General features: G+C 36.0%; 1 protein-coding gene across 1 annotated transcript; it reads left to right on the top strand.

Moving 5' to 3' along the window:
- The first annotated feature begins 298 nt into the window (after positions 1-298).
- On the top strand, positions 299-2187 carry LOC137406781 (sericin-2-like). Its single transcript, XM_068093394.1, has 2 exons — positions 299-338; positions 1313-2187. Exons 1-2 carry the CDS (start codon positions 299-301, stop codon positions 2185-2187), a joined length of 915 nt encoding a protein of 304 aa, XP_067949495.1.
- Positions 2188-21464: the final 19277 nt, after the last annotated feature.

Here is a 21464-nt window from a genome sequence, read left to right as displayed (position 1 = left end):
GAATTGTTGCCATTGTTGACTTTATCAACCGCTAACAACATTATTTGTAGACTTTTTATAGCTTATGTTTTTGCAAATAACCAGGTTTGCTTTCCTTCTTTACACAGCAAAGCAAACCTAGTTGTCTGCTACTGATGCCAAGTGACAGCAAAGTGCTGCCACTTAGCAGTTTTAATTTTACTTCCTTGTGCATGGAAGAGTTTGTTTTCAAGCAAAGTTTTTTGGAAAAACCAGTGAAAAGAAATTGTTAGCGTAGATTAATAGGCATATTATTTCCAAGATCCGCAACCATAAAACTATGACCACCTTGGACAAATGCTGCCTCGTTAACCTATCATGTAAGATGTGTTTCATTGAGTGAGGTTGGGTGACAATATGGTTCATAATGAAATTTTCAAGTGACCGCAACATTAATCAAACTAACAAATATTGCAGTTTAAAACACTTTTACATGCAGAGTTCAACTTTCAACAGGAAATTATTTATCTATGATTATGATGAGCTTTTTACTGCTAAAATTAATAAATACTATAATTGAATTTGGAGTGAGTTCAGACATTCATGGTGAAATGTAATGAAGGTAGACACTGCAACTAAAAATCTCAAAAACTTTTTACACTGGGTGTCATTATAACATAACTACTTCTAATGCCTTTTAAAAACATAACTACTTCTACTGCCTTTCAGATACATAACTACTTCTACCGCCTTTTAAAAACATAGTTACTTATACTGCCTTTTGAGAAACTAAAAGTTATACTACTTCTACTGCCTTTAAAGAAACCAAAGGTTATACTACATCTACTACCTTTTCGTGTTTCAAAAGGCAGTAAAAGTTGTTGTTTTCAAAAGGCAGCAGAAACATAAATATTACTACTGCCTTTTGAAAAACCAAATGTTTTGTAAAGCGTGACACAAAAGATCACAGATAAGTGTTTAAGGTTTTTATTTTTACAAATATATGTCACTCAAATTCCTTTTAGATTTCATTTCTTCTCATTGTGTCAAAGAAATTAAGTTTTCTGATAACTTTAGAAAGCACAAAGATTAGATGTTTGACAAATGTCACAAATTCAGTCTTCGTTAAGCAAACAAAAAGATTTTTTTTTAGATAAGCAGACTTCTCTCAATATGCAAAACAGAAATACATTCAAAGATTTTTGTTCACAGCAAAATTGACTGTAGAATTATAAGAACCAAATCGACTGGAAGTATAAGTAACAAGTCGACTGGAAGTATAAGTAACAAGTCGACTGGAAGTATAATCACAAGTTGACTGGAAGTATAAGTACCAAGTCGACTGGAAGTATAGGCAACAAGTCGACTGGAAGTATAAGTAACAAATCGACTGGAAGTATAAGTCACAAGTCGACTGGAATTATAAGTAACCAGTCGACTGGAAGTATTAGTAACAAGTCGACTGGAAGTATAAGTAACAAATTGACTGGAAGTATAAGTAACAAGTCGACTGGAAGTATAAGTAACAAGTCGACTGGAAGTATAAGTAACAAGTCGATTGGAAGTATAAGTAACATGTCGACTGGAAGTATAAGTAACAAGTCGACTGGAAGTATAAGTAACAAGTCGACTGGAAGCTTAAGAACCAAGTCGACTGGAAGTATAAGTAACATGTTGACTGGAAGAATAAGTAACAAGTCGACTGGAAGTATAAGTAACAAGTCGACTGGAAGTATAAGTAACAAGTCGACTGGAAGTATAAGTAACAAATCGACTGGACGTATAAGTAACAAGTCGACTGGAAGTATAAGTAACAAGTCGACTGGAAGTATAAGTAACAAGTCGACTGGAAATATAAGTAACAAATCGACTGGATGTATAAGTAACAAATCGACTGGACGTATAAGTAACAAGTCGACTAGAAGTACAAGTAACAAGTCGATTGGAAGTATAAGTAACAAGTCGACTGGAAGTATAAGTAGCAAATCGACTAGAAGTATAAGTAACAAGTCAACTGGAAGTATAAGTAACAAATCGACTAGAAGTATGAGTAACAAGTCAACTGGAAGTATAAGTAACAAGTCGACTAGAAGTACAAGTAACAAGTCGACTAGAAGTACAAGTAACAAGTCGATTGGAAGTATAAGTAACAAGTCGACTGGAAGTATAAGTAACAAATCGACTAGAAGTATAAGTAAAAAGTCAACTGGAAGTATAAGTAACGAGTAGGCTGGAAGTATAAGTAACAAATTGACTGGAAGTATAAGTACCAATTGGATAATTTTCTTCCTCTACACCTTTTTTCTTTTGTGTATAACAAAAAACACTATGAACGCGACCAGACATATATATACAGTACTAAATTCTAATTACGCTGCAGTTTGTTGGAAAATGTTTGAAATTATATTAGTCAAAACTGGCTATTTCCAGGTATAGCCATGGATAACTTCTAGCTGATAAAAACTAAAAGCTTATGTAAATATTTGCAGAAAATTTAGTAATTTTCATCTATATCAATAATTTCCACTTTATTATTGTGTTTCTGCGAAAGCGCAACACGTTTCCACATGTTTTAGCTGATTTTTCCAAACTTTACATTATATGCAGCAGGTCACTAAAATATTTGGTTTGAAAACTTTATCAGGTTTCTGAGAACCAGCTTCTAAAACAAACACTTTCGAGTTATCTGATTAGACGAAGAAATCCTGGACATCGCCGGGCTTAGTGCTAGCAAAGGCTGGCTCACACTATATCACCATATCTCGGCCTCAATGCCACAATGCCGAGATATGGTGATCGTTGATGATAACAATACAATGTTCACACTATCACAGACCTATCTGCGTTTGCTTCATCAAATGCTCCATGACATAGTGCTCCCAACTTTCTTTTTAATTTTTTGTGAAAAAACCTTTTTTTTTGCTTGCTGTAATTAAATATACTAGGCACACAACAACTATCATAATGGAAATGAATAAATCATGCTATTTGCAATTGTGAACTACTATCGCCGAAACGGTTAACATTGTTAAGGCGGTCATAGATGCTCTACAAAGTATTGGAAAGTTTGGCAGCTGCCAACTTTTCTGACGTGACCGCACTGCTTCGTTGATGTCATCGGTTTATTGTTCACATAATTTTTGATGAACGCCAAAAAAAAATGCTGACATACGGCGATATATTGTAAGCCCGCCTAAAACTGTAAGCAACAACTAGCAGGAATTCATCATTCTATCTCAATAATACTGTGCTCTTAGAATAATTCAAACAAAGCAGCGTAGCCTTGACCTCAAAATTTGACAGCAGTTATTGCGCCGAGCCATGCCTTTTCTATGACCAGTAAGTATAAAAAGAATGTACACAGATCTTTTACGTTATCAGACAAAGTGAGTGCTTAAATTTTAGATGTTTTGGAACAAAATCTGGCTGAAATGTTGTTGTCTGTGACCAGAATTACCACTAAACACCTGAGGCTTTAGCTTATGCATCACCGCAATGAACAAAAAATAAGTTCCTTATACCTCTATATTACAACCATCTGTTTTACTTAACGCTCTTCTGCTAAAACTTCCTGGAGCAGCTATATTTAGCCTCTTTCCCAGTACATGTTAAGCCTCTCTATGCTAACATGTCAAGCACCCCAACATATTTTTGACATATACAACCATAATATAGTTGGTTGCATATGACATCCTCAACGTGATAGTGACAGCATATCACAATAGTGATAGGCTGGATACTGACACGCTCCTGAACCAAAATATACTTTTAGTTTATTGGGGGTAGTCGCTTCATAGTTGCTTCTAGCCAGTGCCTGTTAAGATCATTGGCTAGAACACACAAAACTTCAATATTTGAAGCTATGAATATACAGATAATTGTTGTACGTTATCGATATTTAATAAGCAAAGTCATGCCGATCTTTTGGTAGCTGAAGATGTTCATCAATGTTGTACAAATCTTCGTTGCTTTTGTAATAATCATGCTAGCTGTATATTGGCCAAGCAAAAAGATAAGTTAACACTTAGACGGCTAGCGGGGAGCACACTCGTCCGATTCCCTACATCATCGTCGTCGTTTAGCGACGAGTATACTCGTGATCGAGTCACATGATATTTTTTCTACGAAATGGATTTCCTATGATATTTTAATTGGCCCAATCATAAATTAGAAGCCTTTAGTCTCAGTCCTGTAACTGTTTCCTCTCAGTACAGCGGTTTCTACAATCATACTGCGCTTTGGAAATTTCTGTATTGTAACACTCTTTTTTTTCAAAATGGCCGCTACTCGACAAACATCGTGTAGGTCTATGGAGGACGTGTTTCAAGAAATAGTCAATGAAAGTGATAGCGAAGCCGAGTCAGATAGTGACAGAGATGAAGGTAAATTTTTAGCTTTCATTTATGTGTTAGAACCTTATTTTAGTCGTCATAACCAACAAAATCCCTGTATATATTACACATAGATGCAAATGTGAATAAAACTGTCAGCAAATGATATTGCTCTGTATTTGCATCCTTTACTACCTTGTGTTTGCTTCTCTTAGAATAAGATGAATGGAAAGAAGCCATGAAAGGAAACTCTTAGTTATGTAGAGAGTGTTCAGTGCCTCTGTGTGTAGTTTGCTTCCATCCATACCATTGCCCTAACAGCCGTTTTATCCAATAATATTTTCATCTTCTATGATCTATGTTTCTACCAACTGTGTTCTTTTTGTATTCTATAGTCTTCCATGTTATTGTAAATTGTGTCAGTATTTTTGCTAAAGGTGGTAATTATGGCAGTAGCTATAGTTTTGTTCCACAGTTTATATAATAAAGTAGATGGCTAAATTCATACTGTACTCCTTCTGCTAGCATATAAAATACGCACTAGTTTCATGTGCAAATTGGGACTTGAGTTATACAGATTGTGTGCATTAGACTTCTGTATCAGATGTATAACTTTTGGTACCAATGGAAAGAAGAGGCTTTTGGATTTTAAATGATATATAGAACATAGTAGTAGAAGCAAAAGAGATTCTTATGCTAGTAATGCAAAGTAGAGCAAAGCGCCTAGCTGACTGAGCTGTGTTATGTAATAGCCAGGTAGCCTTGAAAGTGTTAAAAAAAATTTTAGGAAGCCTAATCTATGCTTGTAGCCACAAAATTGTTATTGTCGGTGTCTTGTAATAGCTAGTAACTGTTTAAAAACAATCAGTGTGGCAGTGATAGCTAGCCAATGAGATGTGGCGAGCAGTGATAGCTAGCCAATGAGATGTGGCGAGCAGGAACTCGCTAGACTTAATCCCATGCCATCACAGGTACGTGCCAACTGCAGCTGTGTTTGTCTCGGCGCCAGATTCCTGAGAGTCCTTCCTCTTCATCGTATACCCTGTGTATTCTCTGCTTTTCTTGTTAGTACAAAGGATCGACCTTTTTTGTTAATACAAAGGATCGACTTTATTGGTTAATACAAAGGGTCGACTTTTTTTCTATTACAGATCTATTCTTAGCATTGTTTCCTTCGTTCAAATATGAAAGGGTAAGAGTTCCTTATGAATTGTTCTCGATATGAAGGTTATCGGAGAAGCCTGATTCTTAAGGAACATAATGAGCAATTCACCTCATGTTTGGTCTTAGCATTGTAAGGAGGTCATCACAACGCTTTCCAACTTCCTGGTCACATATGCAGCGTTTTCCAAAGCTGTAAGCTCTCAAAAGCCTCATGCCCAATCAGGTCAAGTACCAGTTTGCCTATTTAGTTATTGCGTTACCTTTTTCAAATTAACCATGCACTAATTCAAGAGCAGAAATGGTATTATGTGCCAATCAAGGAAGTGAGACACCGTTTCATTTAATCATGGGTAGGAAAAGCTAACAATAAGCCAAGGAAGAGGAAAAAAGAAGCACAAACAGTGTACGTCAATCAAAGTGCGGGAGTACATGGCATGAATGTGGTTGAAAAAAGGTCGATGCAATAGAATATTGACTAAATATATTTTGAGCCGATGTAATGCCACCAGAGATCGACGAAATTTTGATCGATACAAATTGAGAGATCAATACTGTCAAAAAATATTGCTAATGGAAGAAGGTCAGCTCTGACAGTTTTGCTCAGTTGTACCAGAAATTAACTATAACATGGAAAGGTAATAAATATGATTGACACCTCTTAAGCCTGGTTTCCATATGACAGTACAAGGCGCGCAACAAGGCGCACGACGTCGTGTGTAGGCCAGCTGTAATATGGAAATGTCAACGCGCTACGATCGTGCGACGTGCGTACGCTGATCACAAGGATCCAACAGAATGGATCCTTGCGATGGGTGCTCGCGATGATATATCCCACTATATACCGCTAGGCCTTTTCAACCTATCCCACAATTCAAACGGAGAGCTGTTTTTCGAAGACATCAGTCTCCTGTACGAAAGAGTAAGTCTGGTTTTCATATGACAGCATAATTTCGCAACGGAGAGCTGTTTTTCGAAGAAATCTATCTTTCCTACAAAAAAGTAAGAAAATTATCCACCCGGTCCAATGCAAGCACAGCGCCTACGCGCGATATGGAAACGCTGCATCGCGGCCCAAGAAATGCATTGCGCTCGATCACTGGGCCTCGCACGATCATTGCGCTGTCATATGGAAACCAGGCTTTAAACTCACGAGGATGAGTCATGTGTTGCTAGCAAAGTTGGCGCAGCAGTTTTCTAACTACGACATTCATCAACGTGCAGATTGAGGTTTCATGGATTGGGTTAAAAACAATGTTATTGTGAAATTTCAAGGACTAATATGGCTTATATAAAAAATGTGGTAACCACATATTTTACAAAGGTGATTTTGTATAAGATCAAGGGTAAAAATGTGAATTTGTCATTAACGCGTTTACTAGTTAAAGATAAAAGTTAAAGCCATCTGTTCTATTTTATTGCAAGCTCATCAGTCCATCTCTGATGGGAATTGATTAGAATAAGTATGAGCACCAACAAAAAGATAAAAACTCTTTGTGTGCATTTTCTTTCAAGTGAGCGCTTTTCTGATATACATAGATCTGTCTAAGTTATGGCTATGCAACACTAACAAAACACATTGCCAACCCCACTGTGTATATATTTCCTGTGGCTACACACACTGTCGCTACTAACTAATATGTGGCATCTATGAGTGGATTGACCAATTAAAATTGGCTTAGATAGTTTGAAGGTCATAATGAAGGTCATAATGCCGTTGCTGGGCTTTTAATTACCACTCTTAGAGCATTGCCAGAATATTAATTTTCTAATATGAACCATATATTGTGGGGATAACAATCACATGAATGCAACTAGTTGTATGGTTATATTTTTGTACCAGAAAAAAGTATACCCATTAACAATGAAAATACTATTGGTACAAAAATCACTTGGAGTAGGGTAAGGAGTCACCATAAAAAACCAAAAGGTTTCAATAAATTTAATTGCTTAAAGACCGCCTCCAACTTGGACCAAAGGCCTTAATTAGTATATATGTTAAAAGTACTATATACCTACATTCATTTATATAAAATAGTTGTTTGTATCATGACGCCCTATGAATGTGTTTGAAAAGCAAATTCCAACTAAAGTCAGCTGGCACCAAAATCAATAAAATGGAACAACAAAAATTTTCTTTGGATATAACTTTTTTGACCAGATGTGTGAGATTCTTCTTAACCAACATTGACCTACGTGTTTGTATAGACCAAATGCATTAATAATGCATTTGGTATACATTGCCAACACACTGGCAACACAATCTACATATTTTGCCAATGTGTCTAGCCACTCCTGGTGTAACAACAATTACCTTAGTTAACATTTCCCTATAAAATACAAGGTTAATTATTGTAAGGAAATTCAGAGTTACTGAAATGTGGTTTCGACCTTATTAAAAATAATAAAGAAAGAAACCATGCTTGAGCATACTTTGCAACTGTATACAAAAGTTTATGTATGCAAAACTATGCACATACCTCTTGAAATAGTATAAAAACTCTTAAACAAGCTGGTTTGCTGGCATGGTCAGGTAAATCCGAATGAAAGTAATCTAAAAGGCAGTTAGCTGAGTAACACCTTTGGATGATTTTGACTTTCGGACTATTTGCACGTTCTCTAGACAAAGTGACGGAGTATCAACGAATATCTAAATATCCATCATTTAATGGAGTCTATTGTAAATATTCATTTAGTCCTAAATATTTAGGTATACCTGAAATCATTTTACACGCCACTTTCAGAGATATGTAGCCAACATAGTAATTACTCCATCAAAGACTAACTGAATGAATCCATTACATAATGAATCCATTTGCGCCGTTTTTGCTATTGATTTTTCAGCAATTATTGGCCTACAAATTATTTGACCCCAAGGTTGGCCATCGCTTATTGTTATTAGCGATATTATTGGCCAGTTATATATAGTTGTCATTGCCACAATCACTTTTAGAACTTTCTAGTTGGAACTTTAAGTTTGCTGATTTTTTTACCTGTCAACAAATATGGAAGAAACGATATTGAGGAAAGGAGATAAACCAAAATTCTGTTAAACTGGATATTTATTTTGCAGTAGATTTTATTTTGGCTTTAAGCTGTATGAGGCCAAACAAGTTAGCACCATAAAAATAAGAGCCAAAACATTTGCGCCAAAACATTGGCACCAAAATATTGGCACCAAAACATAGCACCAAAACATCAGCACCAAAACATTGGCATCAAAACATCAGCACCAAAATGGTGGCACCAAAACATCAGCACCCAAACATCAGCACCAAAACATCAGCACCAAAACATCAGCACCAAAACATCAGCATCAAAACATCAGCACCAAAACATCAGCACCAAAACATTGGCACCAAAACATCAGCACCAAAACATCAGCACCAAAACATCAGCACCAAAACATCAGCACCAAAACATCAGCACCAAAACATTGGCACCAAAACATCAGCACCAAAATATCAGCACCAAAACATTGGCACCAGAACATCAGCACCAAAACATCAGCACCAAAACATTGGCACCAAAACATTGGCACCAAACTATTGGCACCAAAGCATCAACATCAAAATGTCAATCAAAATATCTTCAGTATTCATGTACTCAAAATGCATTTGTTGTAAAGCAAGCACTCTGTTCTTGTAGCCTACAAACATCAAAATACTTATGAAAATTCCCGGCCACCGCTTTTGCACTCTGCATGATCACTCAAACATTTATGTACTGTTAGCATAGCTTACCAGACTTGTTTATTGAGTACCATTGTGTACCTCAATGGGGATAAAAACTACAGCATTCCTCCTATTATTGTAAACTGTACGGGATTAGAGTGCCGTCGTCTTACGGAATAAAGGGGATGAAAACCGCCCATTGACTTATTGTTTATTCACTTTAAATAAGTTTCCTTGTCTTTTAGTTTATGATATTTCCAAAGCCCTTTAGATAGAGGAAGTTTTCCCTTTCCAGACATGTCAGCAGCTCTTACAAAGTGAGACATTTTCACTAGGGAATCAGATAGGCAAGAAATAAAAAGTATGATTAAAAATGCTCTGCAAGTTCAATTATAGTTGTACAATAAAGGAATGGCTGTGAACAACAGGTCAGAGGCTCAGGGGGGTCAGCGGTCAGGTTGCTCGACTCTCAAAAAGGCAACTGGTAGTGGCAAGGAGAGCCTCTTAAACTACTCTCCTTGCAATCTACAATGTAGGTTAGTCTGTGTCCTGGCAGGCAATTGCCTAACCGAAGTTTGCTAACAATAATAAAGAGGGTTGCAATTAGAAGTTAGCGTGCTTTCATTAGTTATTCCATTTTTTAACTTATCAGAGTTTTTATCAAGAAACTTTTGTGCATTTTTAAAATTTAAATACAGTTTACTCCATACTTTACTGACAACATATCAGCACTATATTTCCAAGACTTCTGGGTTTTAATGGCTGCTTGTGAGATTTTAACTAAGGCCTTTTACAACATAATTCAACATATTGATGATAGCTGCAGCATTCGCAATAAATTTCTGAATACATTTGTAAATTGGGTTACGAAAATAGGTCAGAATGAGTAATCAAATCCATAGAAACTTTAGCAGAAGGTAAAAAAAAATTCAACTAGATAACAATCAGCATTTACATGAACACTGCTAACGCTAGGTGATTGCAAAAAGAGGCGGGTGCATTCAGATTTCCTACATGTGGATGGAGTCTACCTTGGAGTTTGCATTGCAATGGCGAAGGTACACAAATGATCTAATAGTTTGTTCAAATAACAAAAAATGCATGTCTGTCTTTGCATTATTAAACTTTATAGAATAAGGCCCACATAAGTAGTTATGTGGTTAGGCAATGGCAAACCCACTCAGAAAATGCCAAAAAACTTTTTGATGAATCTGTTCATTGTTCAGCTTTGTATTTGTTAAATTAATTAACATGTTGATTAACACACTCTGAAAGCAGCAGGCTGGGGATAACCCCAAGTTTGTTTGTAACAGTCTCCCTAAGGGATGTTTATTGCAGACTTAATGTCACGTATCCATCTGGGGTATCAATAAGGAACCGTAAAGTGCCCTCAGTGTCAATCAAGGTATTTATGTGCAGTTAACAATTCACCAAAAAGTTTCACTTCACATGTTTCCATGTCGCTGCTTCAAATGGATACAAAAATAATTCACCAGTCAAGTGAGTTTATTCCTTGGAAATTTTTATCAAAAGTTTTATGCTGGCAAAAAATGAGAATGGCTCTTGCGAATGATGAGCAAGAAAATGTCGCACAAACTATTTCACTTTAAACATTTTCAAGTGTTTTTGGAGAGCACAACAGGAGTGCATCGCTATGATCTCTGACACAGAATCCTTGCTTGTTTTACCCAAGTTAAGGTAGGGCCACACGTATCGTGTAATTTCAACTAATCTGGGAAATTCCATTTGTACGAAATTTCTGACCTGCCACACGGAGTTTCCCCACCACGGATTCGTACGAAACTAACTTTCAACTAGCCAATCAGAACGCAGTGATATTTTGGATATCACCGCGTTCTGATTTTTCTGGATATGCGCCAAAGAAAACGACTTTCAACATTCAACTAACCTTTTCAACAATCAAACAACGATTCGTAGGAATTTCTGACGTTTCGTCCAATTCAGGATTCGTTCATCGTGCGCAACCAACGATGGACGAATTCGTCCAAATGTCAATTCGTCCGAATTATTTCGCCCAAATTTTGCCAAATTCGTGAGAATTTTGTCTCGTGGGGCCCTACCTTTAATCCGCAACATGTGAAACACTTATCACGCGGTAACTCAACATGCACCCGATTCCGAACTTGCATAACTGTCACAATGGAAACATAGTGTACATGAACGAGATAAAAGCATTAGCGCCATGAACAATGACTTTTATAATGCAAATATTTATGTAATTGAAGACAGCAGAACTCTTTCGATTCAGTCAGTGTATGGCTGCATTCTGTCTTTCATGGTTCCCTAATAATACCCTATGTTAAGCGTGTGAACATTTCTTCAATTCAAACTGATCTGCCCCCTTGATAAGGCAAAAGCAAGTCTCTATTGTCTATGAACTCGCAAGCACGATTCTTATAGACTGATCTATCATCTAGAAATAACTAAGCAGTAGGTAAGAGTGATGATGAGAACACGAAGTTACAGACTAGAGAGAAGTATTTACACTTTTACATAAACATGTGAGTTTAATCAGGCTTGGTGTGACATTGGATGAACAGAATTAATAGATTGCACATGGTATCACCACAGAGCCATAACACAATCTGATAAAAAGGATTTATAGATTGCCCATTGTATTGTCACAAGGCCATATTCCAATTGGATGAGAATTATTTGCTTGCGCAATGTGTCACCGCAGAGCTACAACACAATTGAATAGAAAGGAAAATATATTGCACTTTGTGACAACGAATAGCCGTAACATAATTGAAAGACAAAAATTAATAGCTTTGCATATTGCATCACCACAGAGCCACAACACAATTGGATGAAGAAAAAACTAGACAGCACATTGTAACGCCACAGAGCCATAATATAATTAGATGAAGAGAGTTTATAGCTTAAATATTGGACAACCACAGAGGCACAACATTATTGGTTCAAGAGCTGTAATAGGTTATATATTGTATCACCACGCACAGTCATCACAATAGGATACTTGAGTTGACTTATAATTTAGTGACATCACAGCTTCTGGAAAATCAGAACGTTTGTGATTTTGGCACACGCCCATCAGTGTCCCCTTAAAGGTTCTATAAGATGCAGTTATTGGCTGGGTCAAACATCGTAACTGTAAACAGATGAAACTTCTTTGAAACGCTGCCAAAGGTTTTGTTGCTTATCTGGCACCCAGAGTTCATAATATGGAGTGTACTGATAAATCGAACAGGCACAAGTGTCTACAGTCCATTTAATAGCTAATTCAGTTTTGTGGCTAACCAATGTTCAATTTAGTCTTTTCCTTTCTCATATAAATGAATGATGCAACGTGATTTAACAGAAGGTAAACGTTAAATGTGTTTGAACAAACCCTAAACAAATACGTTATGCGTTGACATGTTTAGTCCATTAGGAACGTTGACAAAGAGCAGATACAAATGTCATTTTATAATCATTCTGAAGCAAATTTTGAATGGCTCTTAAGAGTGCGCCCAGAAATATTTTTAATGGCTGGTTCACACACTATATCGCCGTATCTCGGTGTTGATGCGCCAACTCTTCTGTGATCGTTGATGATAACAATGTTCATAGTAGTGCTGGGCACGAGCACTTCTTGGCCAGCGAGTTTAGACTCCGTCCCCTTCTGTTCGAGATTTTCGAGTATCGAGTAGATGGTAGTGCTTGCACTTCTAGTGCTAGTACTTCTTGGCCAACGGGTTTTTTGGGTATCGGGTTTGTTGATACGGTTTTTATGTCTAAAATTTCCAAACATCAGACATACATGTATTTTAAGATTTACAATGCAATTATAATTATATTCTCAGTTTATTTATTATTTTTTGCTATTGTCTAACGACCGATTTTCGTGCTCGCAGCCTTAACCCTTAGAAGTTTGAACCCCAACTGTCAGTTTTCAGGCGTGGCGTAGGGTGTGTCATAATCTTTATCGGCCAGAATTCCAGCATTCACATACCTTTGTTTACAAAAGCCGTTTTTTTAAGTAACAACGTAAATCAATCAAATTAATTTTTGCATAAGCTATTAGACCAGAAATTTTACTCCCATTTATAACAGCTTTTAAATGTCTTTACCTACTTCCTTTGTTTTAATAACAAACTTTATTTGAACAATATCGCGAAAAGATTGACACAGTTTGTTTGTTGGTATGTCATGAATGATTGTGATGCAAACAAAGAACTTTATAATACTAATTACATTTTGCCAGTATATTTTGAGTCATAAAATAATGATGAACATGTGCTCAATAGATATGATGCTATTGTAAATGTTTTTACGAGTTTTTTAAAACCGTACAAACTTTTATAGTTTTAGCCCGAATGATGATAAAGTAGGCTGCTGCTTTTTCTGTTTGATGACATTTGTTGTGGGTTGCCCAACTTTTTATTAGTGTTTTACCAAATATCATTGTATTATGAGCACGTTCAGATATATATAATAAAAGTTTTAAAACTCTGAATCGTTGGACAGATTGCCCAGAGTTACTGACACGCAATGACATAAAAGGCCAGTGTTCAAAGGGTTAATAGGCGGGTTATTAAACAGTGTTTAGAGAGCAGGGTGCAGTAGACCGAGTTTTTGTCCACTTTACCTGACGGCTTCGTGTACCAAAACCCGAACTCGAAAGTCAAAACGCGGACCCGCAAGGCCCAAATGCTCAAAATCTCTATTACCCGATACTCGAGAGAAGATAAACCCGCGAGTCTAACAATTTTTCGTACCCGTGCTCAGCACTAGTTCAAACGATCACAAATCCATCCGCTTTTGCATCAGCACATACTCCCTAACATAGCATTCTCACTTTCCTTTTTGGTTTTTTTCCCAAAGCAACAATCATAAACGAAAATAAATAAATCCGCTATCAGCAACTGTGACTTACTATCGCCGAAATGGTTCACACTGCACAGCTGGTTGTCGATGCTTGGCGAATGTCGGAAAAATTTGCAGCTGTCAAGCTTTCTCAATATTCTGCCAAACATTGATGACCGCCTGTACAATCCACATTGCTTTGTCCGATGCCATCGATATTTGGTTCACATAATCGACGATGAACGACGAAAGGAAAATGCTGAGATACAGCAATATAGTGTGAACCAGCCTTTAGTAAATATATAACAGAGCATGGAGTATAAACTAGGTGTAGAAGCTGTTATATCTGTTATTTCTTGTTGTGATAAGTAGAGATATATAACTAGAGCATGATTAGATGGGGTTCTATCAGCTCCGATAAAAAAACTCTTGAGTAAACTTGAACAACTATCGACAATAGCATTAAATTACCATTGCCAGTCCCAGATTGTTTTTCACCAACATCTCTTTGATGCTTTTAGGGAGAAAATTAGAGCATATGTATGCTGATGACTATATTATGTTGTACAGCATTACAAATGTAACACATTGCTACAAATGTAGACAACATCAGAGAGAGATAGCTGAGATAGCTCAGAGAGATATATTCCTGATAACACTGTCATGTTATTAGCAAGGCTCCTTTAGAGTGCATTACTAGTGACTATTCGGCCTTCTCTATCACACTATCATAGCTTAAGATTTATATTTATAATTCATTATTTCTGTATAGTGCAATATATTTCAAGTTGACTTTCCAATGTAGTAGAGAAGACAACTTCATAAAGTTGTAAATTCAGCCTTCCATTGTGCTGCAAACATATTAATGCGACTAAAGAATGGTATTTTGCTTGACACTATTTGGTCCTTAGCGCAACAACGACAGTTATAAATATAATATCTCCTAATAACATTTTACGTAATTTTTTAAAAGGATTCTAATATTTGAAAGTTTCTTCATGATGAAATGTAATAAGTGAGCCTTCGCACCAAAAATGAGCCATAGTAGGTCAAAAGGAAAGGTATTGACGATATAGAGTACTGTTTTGATCGATGATTTTTAACTAGCATGCTTCGGCACGCTAGTGTTCTGTAATGAGTCAGCAGGTGTTCTGCGGGAAGTTGTCTATAAATGGTCCTTTGTCTAACTTCAGATATCTTATTTTTTGGTAGTTGTACCTCTGTCTGTTCGCTTTTTCTGTTATAAAGCACAAAGACTAAGGATTTGCTCAATTATTCAAGACAATGGATGATTGCTCATTATGCAGTTGGCTAGTGTCCGTCTACTAAGCTGTATGTCAGATGTTCAAGCCTCACAAAATGCATTTTTTGTGGAATTGGCACAATTATTCTGAAACTTCGTAAAGTAACCAAATCACTCAGTTGGTGAAATCCTCATCCAGATAAGCTGAATGTCATGACTTGCTAGGTTCAGCTCTTTGAACTGAAAACAAAATTGTCAATTAGCCAAAACTTGCCAAAAACCAAAATTAGTAGGTTTTCTTTTGGATTGTCTTTAATCATCTGTTACCAAGGTGTTACTTTCTCTGGTCAATAAAACCAATAAAATGGCGGTTTGAACAATTTCCTTTAAGTTTTCAACCACATATCTATGGGAACTGAGCATCGCAAGCTTGGCTGTAATAAAAACTTAAAACAGAGATAAATTGAGAGCTGTTTAGCTATAGCTCCATGTGGTTCTCTACCATTCCTGCAAGAATACCCATGTTGTGCTCATGAAAACTGGCTTGCGTTTTACATTAGGTGAGCGTATAACCACATTAAAAACTTATCAACTCTATGAATTACTGCATTAGTGTCAGTTTTTGTCAGTTTGGTTGATAGTGAACCCCAGGAGTTTATTCCTGTAAAGTATGTGCTACAACTCAAAAAAGTTTGAAAATCACTAGTTTAGATAAGTTTTTAGCAGTCTTACAAAAGCTGAAACCTTTGAATTTTTAGAATACATGTGTTAGCAATATTAGCAAAAAAGTTAACATGTTAATTAACATTAACTTTGTTAGGTAATTTTTATAGGTAATTATTGTTTCTTTCTCAGCCAAACTACTTATCACAAAAAGTTTTTGGACATGTGATGTAAGAGTTGGAGTTGTTCTTTCTTCTTGGGAACGGCACCGACAACTACAGTTGCAAATTATGTAAATTATTAAAACTGTTAAAATGTTAAAACATAAAAAATGTTAAAATTATTAAAACTTCCAATTACTATATTAATATTCTATGTAATGAAAACTGTAAAATTGTTTTATTTTAATCACTTAATTTTGCTTATTTATTTGTACTACTTACTCTCAGCTTGTTAAACTGCTATTTTTGAAAAAATAATTTTTATAGACGTTGTATTAAATAACAATGCAATAAATGCATAGTTCTGTAATCTAATTTGAATTGGTATCGTTAAGCCGTATTGATACACAAAATATAAAAAATGCCTAAACCACGGCATTTTCTTTAATAGTTATTTAAACAGCAGTGATAATAACACTAAACGCTTAAAACAACACAATAAACACAACTCCAAAAACTGCGCAAAAGTTGCTACAACAGGCTCACATATATTATCACTAACATCTAGCAAACCAAGAGTCGTCAGAGGCGCAGTTGATGCGTGATATTTCGGTGCATGAGTTTCAGGTCTTTTATTCATCAGGTATGAGTATAAAACTCCACATTAACAGTGATAAACCCGCAGGGTGATATGTTATTAAATAGAAGGTTTTACTGTGAGACCTAAATACATAAGAGAAAAATAGGACTAAAAGTACTATATAATTTTTGACTACAAATATTTGCCTTTCATTTTCGTGCTAGATCAACAAACAAACTGAGCAATTTTAAATTTATTTTCACCAAACAAGATAAAAGTATAGAGTTATTTTTTTAATACATGGAGTAGAAAAACTGTTCAAACTTTATTGCAAAAGAGCATAGGCTTACACTTTGAATTGAGCCTGACCTTATTTGTCAGATTAAAAATTAAAAGCTGTAATTAGTTATGATATCGCTATTGTGTGGTCTCAATCTTCGTAACACGAAGCATCGTCATTAAAGTTTGTGCACAGGCTTTAAAATGGTGTAAGTTTGGTTCAATCATACTTTCACAATGAGGACAACAACATTGCATTTCATGCTCAGCTATTTGAGTGGTATATGTCATGGAGACAATTAAAAATAATATAAACACTCTATTCAGTGAAAACCATCATAAAAAGTAATTGCATTCATACACAGTTAAATAACAGAATTAATACTATTAACGAGAATGCTCTATTATAAAAGTCCACAGCTTTCCAACAATGCTCATTGTACTACCATGAGGCCCCCGTACAGCACACACTGGCTGGTTTCATACTTGTAGGTCAAACAATCACAATGGTAGCTGAGACAGAGGAAGTGACAGCGGCTGACACCTCCCTTTTCTTGTACCGTGTGTGTCGAGCTGATACTCTCCTGACACATGTAGTCTTGTTTCTTGCCTATACACTCATTCTCCAAACGTGACAAGATACCATAGACAACTGTACCTGCTTCTGCAGCTGAAAAAGTACAAAAGCCAAAACCATATCAGTTTAACAAATCAGTTTAATTAAGCAAGGGTTTAGCTGCTCATTCAATGAGTAGATAATTCCTAACATGCCATCTCTTTTGTGCTGGTAGCACGAAAGTGCTACCAGCTTTTATTCATTTGGTTTGAAGTAAATTAGCCAACTACATGTGGATTCTTGTTACTGAGACACTCAAAGTCACACTATGCTAGAAAGCACCCTTGAGTGAGACACTCAAGGTCACATCTAGCTAGAAACCACCACTGAGTGAGACACTTGAGGTCACATCAAGCTAGAAAGTACCACTGAGTGAGACACTCAAGGTCACACCATCTTAGGAAGCGCCACTGAGTTGGATGGAAAGAAAAATTTCTAGGAAGAAAGTCTAAAAACTAGTAAGAAAATAGCAGTACTTTATTGAACACATAGACGCATCAAAATGCAATGGTTAACTTGTTGCTGTACTAACATATTTATTTTATTTGATAAGTTGGCTAAGATTTACACATTATCAAGAGATATAAAGCTATCTTTCTTAATGGGATGACCAAAGATCTACAAGTTGGAGCATTACCTGAGTGTTCCTTGCAACAACCTTATGGGAATGTTGGCTTCGGACAGCTGATGCAATTAAAAAGCTAGTACAGACCTAGTAGAGCAGACAACTCTTCATAGAGTTAGCTCACATCAAACTTCTTTATACATTTCTTTTCAACTCTTTCGTAATTGTTAAATCTTTTTTTTAAACATAATGGAATAGATAGATGGCTATATCCTTGTACCCAAGATAATATAACCAGTTTAACTATCATTTCTGGTATTCGCATGCAGCAAAACATTCTTTGTGCTTTAGCACCGGACTGCTTCTATTCTAGGTTATAAAGATAATGCACTCGCAGATTTTAAAGAAATGTTGACAATTAGGCAGGTATGACATTTTGGTGCCGCAAAAAGTTTTCAGATCTGCTATCTGAAAATCTGTGATCTGCTACCTACATCTACATATTCTCATAATATATAAATATTGTTATTCTTTATATTATGCAATGTAACAGTATTGACTGAGCCCAAGGTCCTTGTAAAAACTACTGATATGCTGTTGCTCGACTTACGTATTGGGCTAGCCGTCGTAGTTGTCTCATCTCCAGCTTGTTGGAAAGCAGAGCTCGCTATATCAGCTAGTAAATACACAAGAAAGTAGGTTGAGGCGATGGAGAATAAGATTTCATGCTTTAAAAAGTCTGTCTGTATTCAGTTCTCTACTAATATATCATTCATCTCACAATTACCTTTGCTGATGTATGAAATGGTAATCATGAAGTTTTTACTGCTGAAAAAAACACTATTTTCAACAATTTTTAGGTTTTTAATTTTTTTAGAAATTTTAGACTTTTTTGTTTACTTAGCTTGGAAGCGACTTAAGCAAAACACTCCACAGTGTATGATTAAGCTATGAGGCATCTATGGAAAGAATCACTTTCAATGGGTAACGATGGCAAGGAGATAATGTAGATATGGCATGCTGGTGCCACACAAAAATTTTTTATCTGTAAAATATCTAGAAAAATCTGCTCGGCCCTAGTTTTATTGACTTGTATGAGACAGTTGATTTCAGCATCATTTGTACTTGTATTTGTACTTGTACTTGCACTTGTACAACATCAATTTACTTGTATGAGACTTGTACAAGTACAGTTGATGTCAACATCGTGTGTCACTAAAAATAGTATAATGCTTGAACTAGCATTTAATTATTTTAAAAGTTTTCCTTGTTTTTAAATGTTGTACAAAAAAAGTACATAATGTTCAGGCTAGTAAACGCTTATTAATATCTCACAAAACAAAGAATTTTAAACTGGTTATATAATTGTAATAGAAGTAATTAATAATAATCAATAGTTAATAATTAATAGAAGTTTTAATTATGTTGGATTTGCTTGATTTTATTTGTTGGATGTTAGCAGTGTATCTGTCATTACTTACATAGTTGGGGGAGACCTTCAAAGTTTTAATACTAACCTGATTTATAATAATATGTTTATATATATATATATATATATTATAATATGTATATTATAATATATATTCATATTGTTAATAATATGAACATAAAATATTATTAACTATATTATTCATATTATTATATAATATGTTTTATAATATACATATTATAATAGAAATTACAATTATAAATAATTATAATATATATATATATTCCAATGTAGTGTGTCAAAGCTGCCAGATAGTGCTCAATGAGTGGTCAGAGCTTAAATATAAAATTTATTCATGTAAAACCTTAGATAAAAAACAACTTCATTACTATTAGTTTCATGTCTGTTACGCAGACAATCATCAGATAAAATTGTTTTGGTCCAACTGAGTTATATATGTAAGAGAGGTGTAATTACTATAACGACTGATAGCTATGTAATTGCATTTCGTAGTGTGTATTTAGTAGAATGTCGGCATGTGGAAGCTAGCTCGTTACGCTTGTTGAGTGAGCTCATTTCTGGTTTTGTGAGGATGATGTACTTTTCTGATATGCACAGGTTACAACGCTTGGTGGCTGGGTCGTATGGCCTTGCGTGTTGAACGATTTTCCATTTAATTGTATACGGTGTGTTCAGGCCTTTTAGCTGCCAGATGTAGTTACTAAGCTCTGTGGCAGATTGCTTGTCCTGGTGCCTGAAAGATGATATGTGGCCGCTGAGTCGTGTCTTAAAGGTATTTTCTGTGAGGCCAATATAACTTTCTGTAGGTTTGCTACCGTCGTCTGCGGTGACTACAGCTTGGTAAATGAGCGACTTGCTAAGACAGTTTCCTTCGAGAGGGCATTCATTTGGTGCGCGACAGTTGCATGTTTTGTTGTTTGCTGGGTGCGTCGAGGCGTTGTTCAAGAGCTTCTTATTGTGATTGTTGATGGTTTGTTTGATGTTAGGCATGCAGCTGTAGCCAATCTTTGTGTTGTTTCTATTAAATATTTCTATATACGCTCCTCATAAACAGTAGAGCACTCTCCGCTTAAAGACGCCAACATGGATTGTATAAACCTTGGATACTCAGTCAAGAACATCCGCATACCATCACAACAAGAGTATACCAAACGACTTGTAGAAAAAGTAGAACACCTTATAAAGAGAATGCGATGGAAAGCATTTTTCCACCTTAACCCGCACATCACATCTGAAAGCAAAGAAACATTCGGATTTAACTCACGCAAATCACCACCGCAAATACACGAACTAAAGAAATTCGAACGAGAAATGGCTAATATGATACGCAACGTAAGATTCAGGCAACAGCAGCCGTGCACTTTCCAACAGAAACTATCCAAAGACATGGCGAACATCACTAACAACCCACAATCAATGGTAGTCCCAGCTGACAAGACGTCAAACTTCTACAAAATAGGCACTGCCAAATACAACCGACTACTCCAAAACAGCATAACCAACTCATACAAAAGATCGATGCTGACGTAACAGACAGTATTAACAGAGAAGCCAAAAAGATCGCTACAACTCTCAACCTAGACGATAGAATTAATAGCATGACCCAATGAGACGCGTTTATCACATTGAAAGACCACAAAACCAACTTCATAGAGAACCCCGCATGTAGATTAATAAACCCTGCTAAATCAAACCTCGGATGCATAAGCAAAGCAATTCTCGACCGCATAAACTGTAACATCAGCAAGAGTCTAAACATCAACCAGTGGAAAAACACCGCAGAGGTCATTACCTGGTTCAAGAATATCCAGAACAGAGATAGAGCTATCTTTATAGAGTTTGATGTAGTCAATTTCTACCCCTCTATCTCAGCCGAACTCTTCCAATCAGCATTGAAATTTGCATCAAACTACGATAACATTACACCTGAGGACACAGACATCATCATGCACA

Source organism: Watersipora subatra, chromosome 10 (assembly GCF_963576615.1).
Source record: "Watersipora subatra chromosome 10, tzWatSuba1.1, whole genome shotgun sequence".
Lineage (NCBI taxonomy): Eukaryota > Metazoa > Bryozoa > Gymnolaemata > Cheilostomatida > Watersiporidae > Watersipora > Watersipora subatra.
Note: the sequence above shows the minus strand (reverse complement) of the source record. Positions and strands in the feature narration are given on the sequence as shown.

What these genes read in the sequence shown, in the direction of transcription:
- LOC137406781 (XM_068093394.1), top strand. Translation starts at nt 299, where the DNA reads ATGACCACCTTGGACAAATGCTGCCTCGTTAACCTATCAT. An exon ending in CTGCCTCGTTAACCTATCAT is followed by an intron (nt 339 to 1,312) that starts GTAAGATGTGTT and finishes CTGGAAGTATAG; the next exon opens with GCAACAAGTCGACTGGAAGT.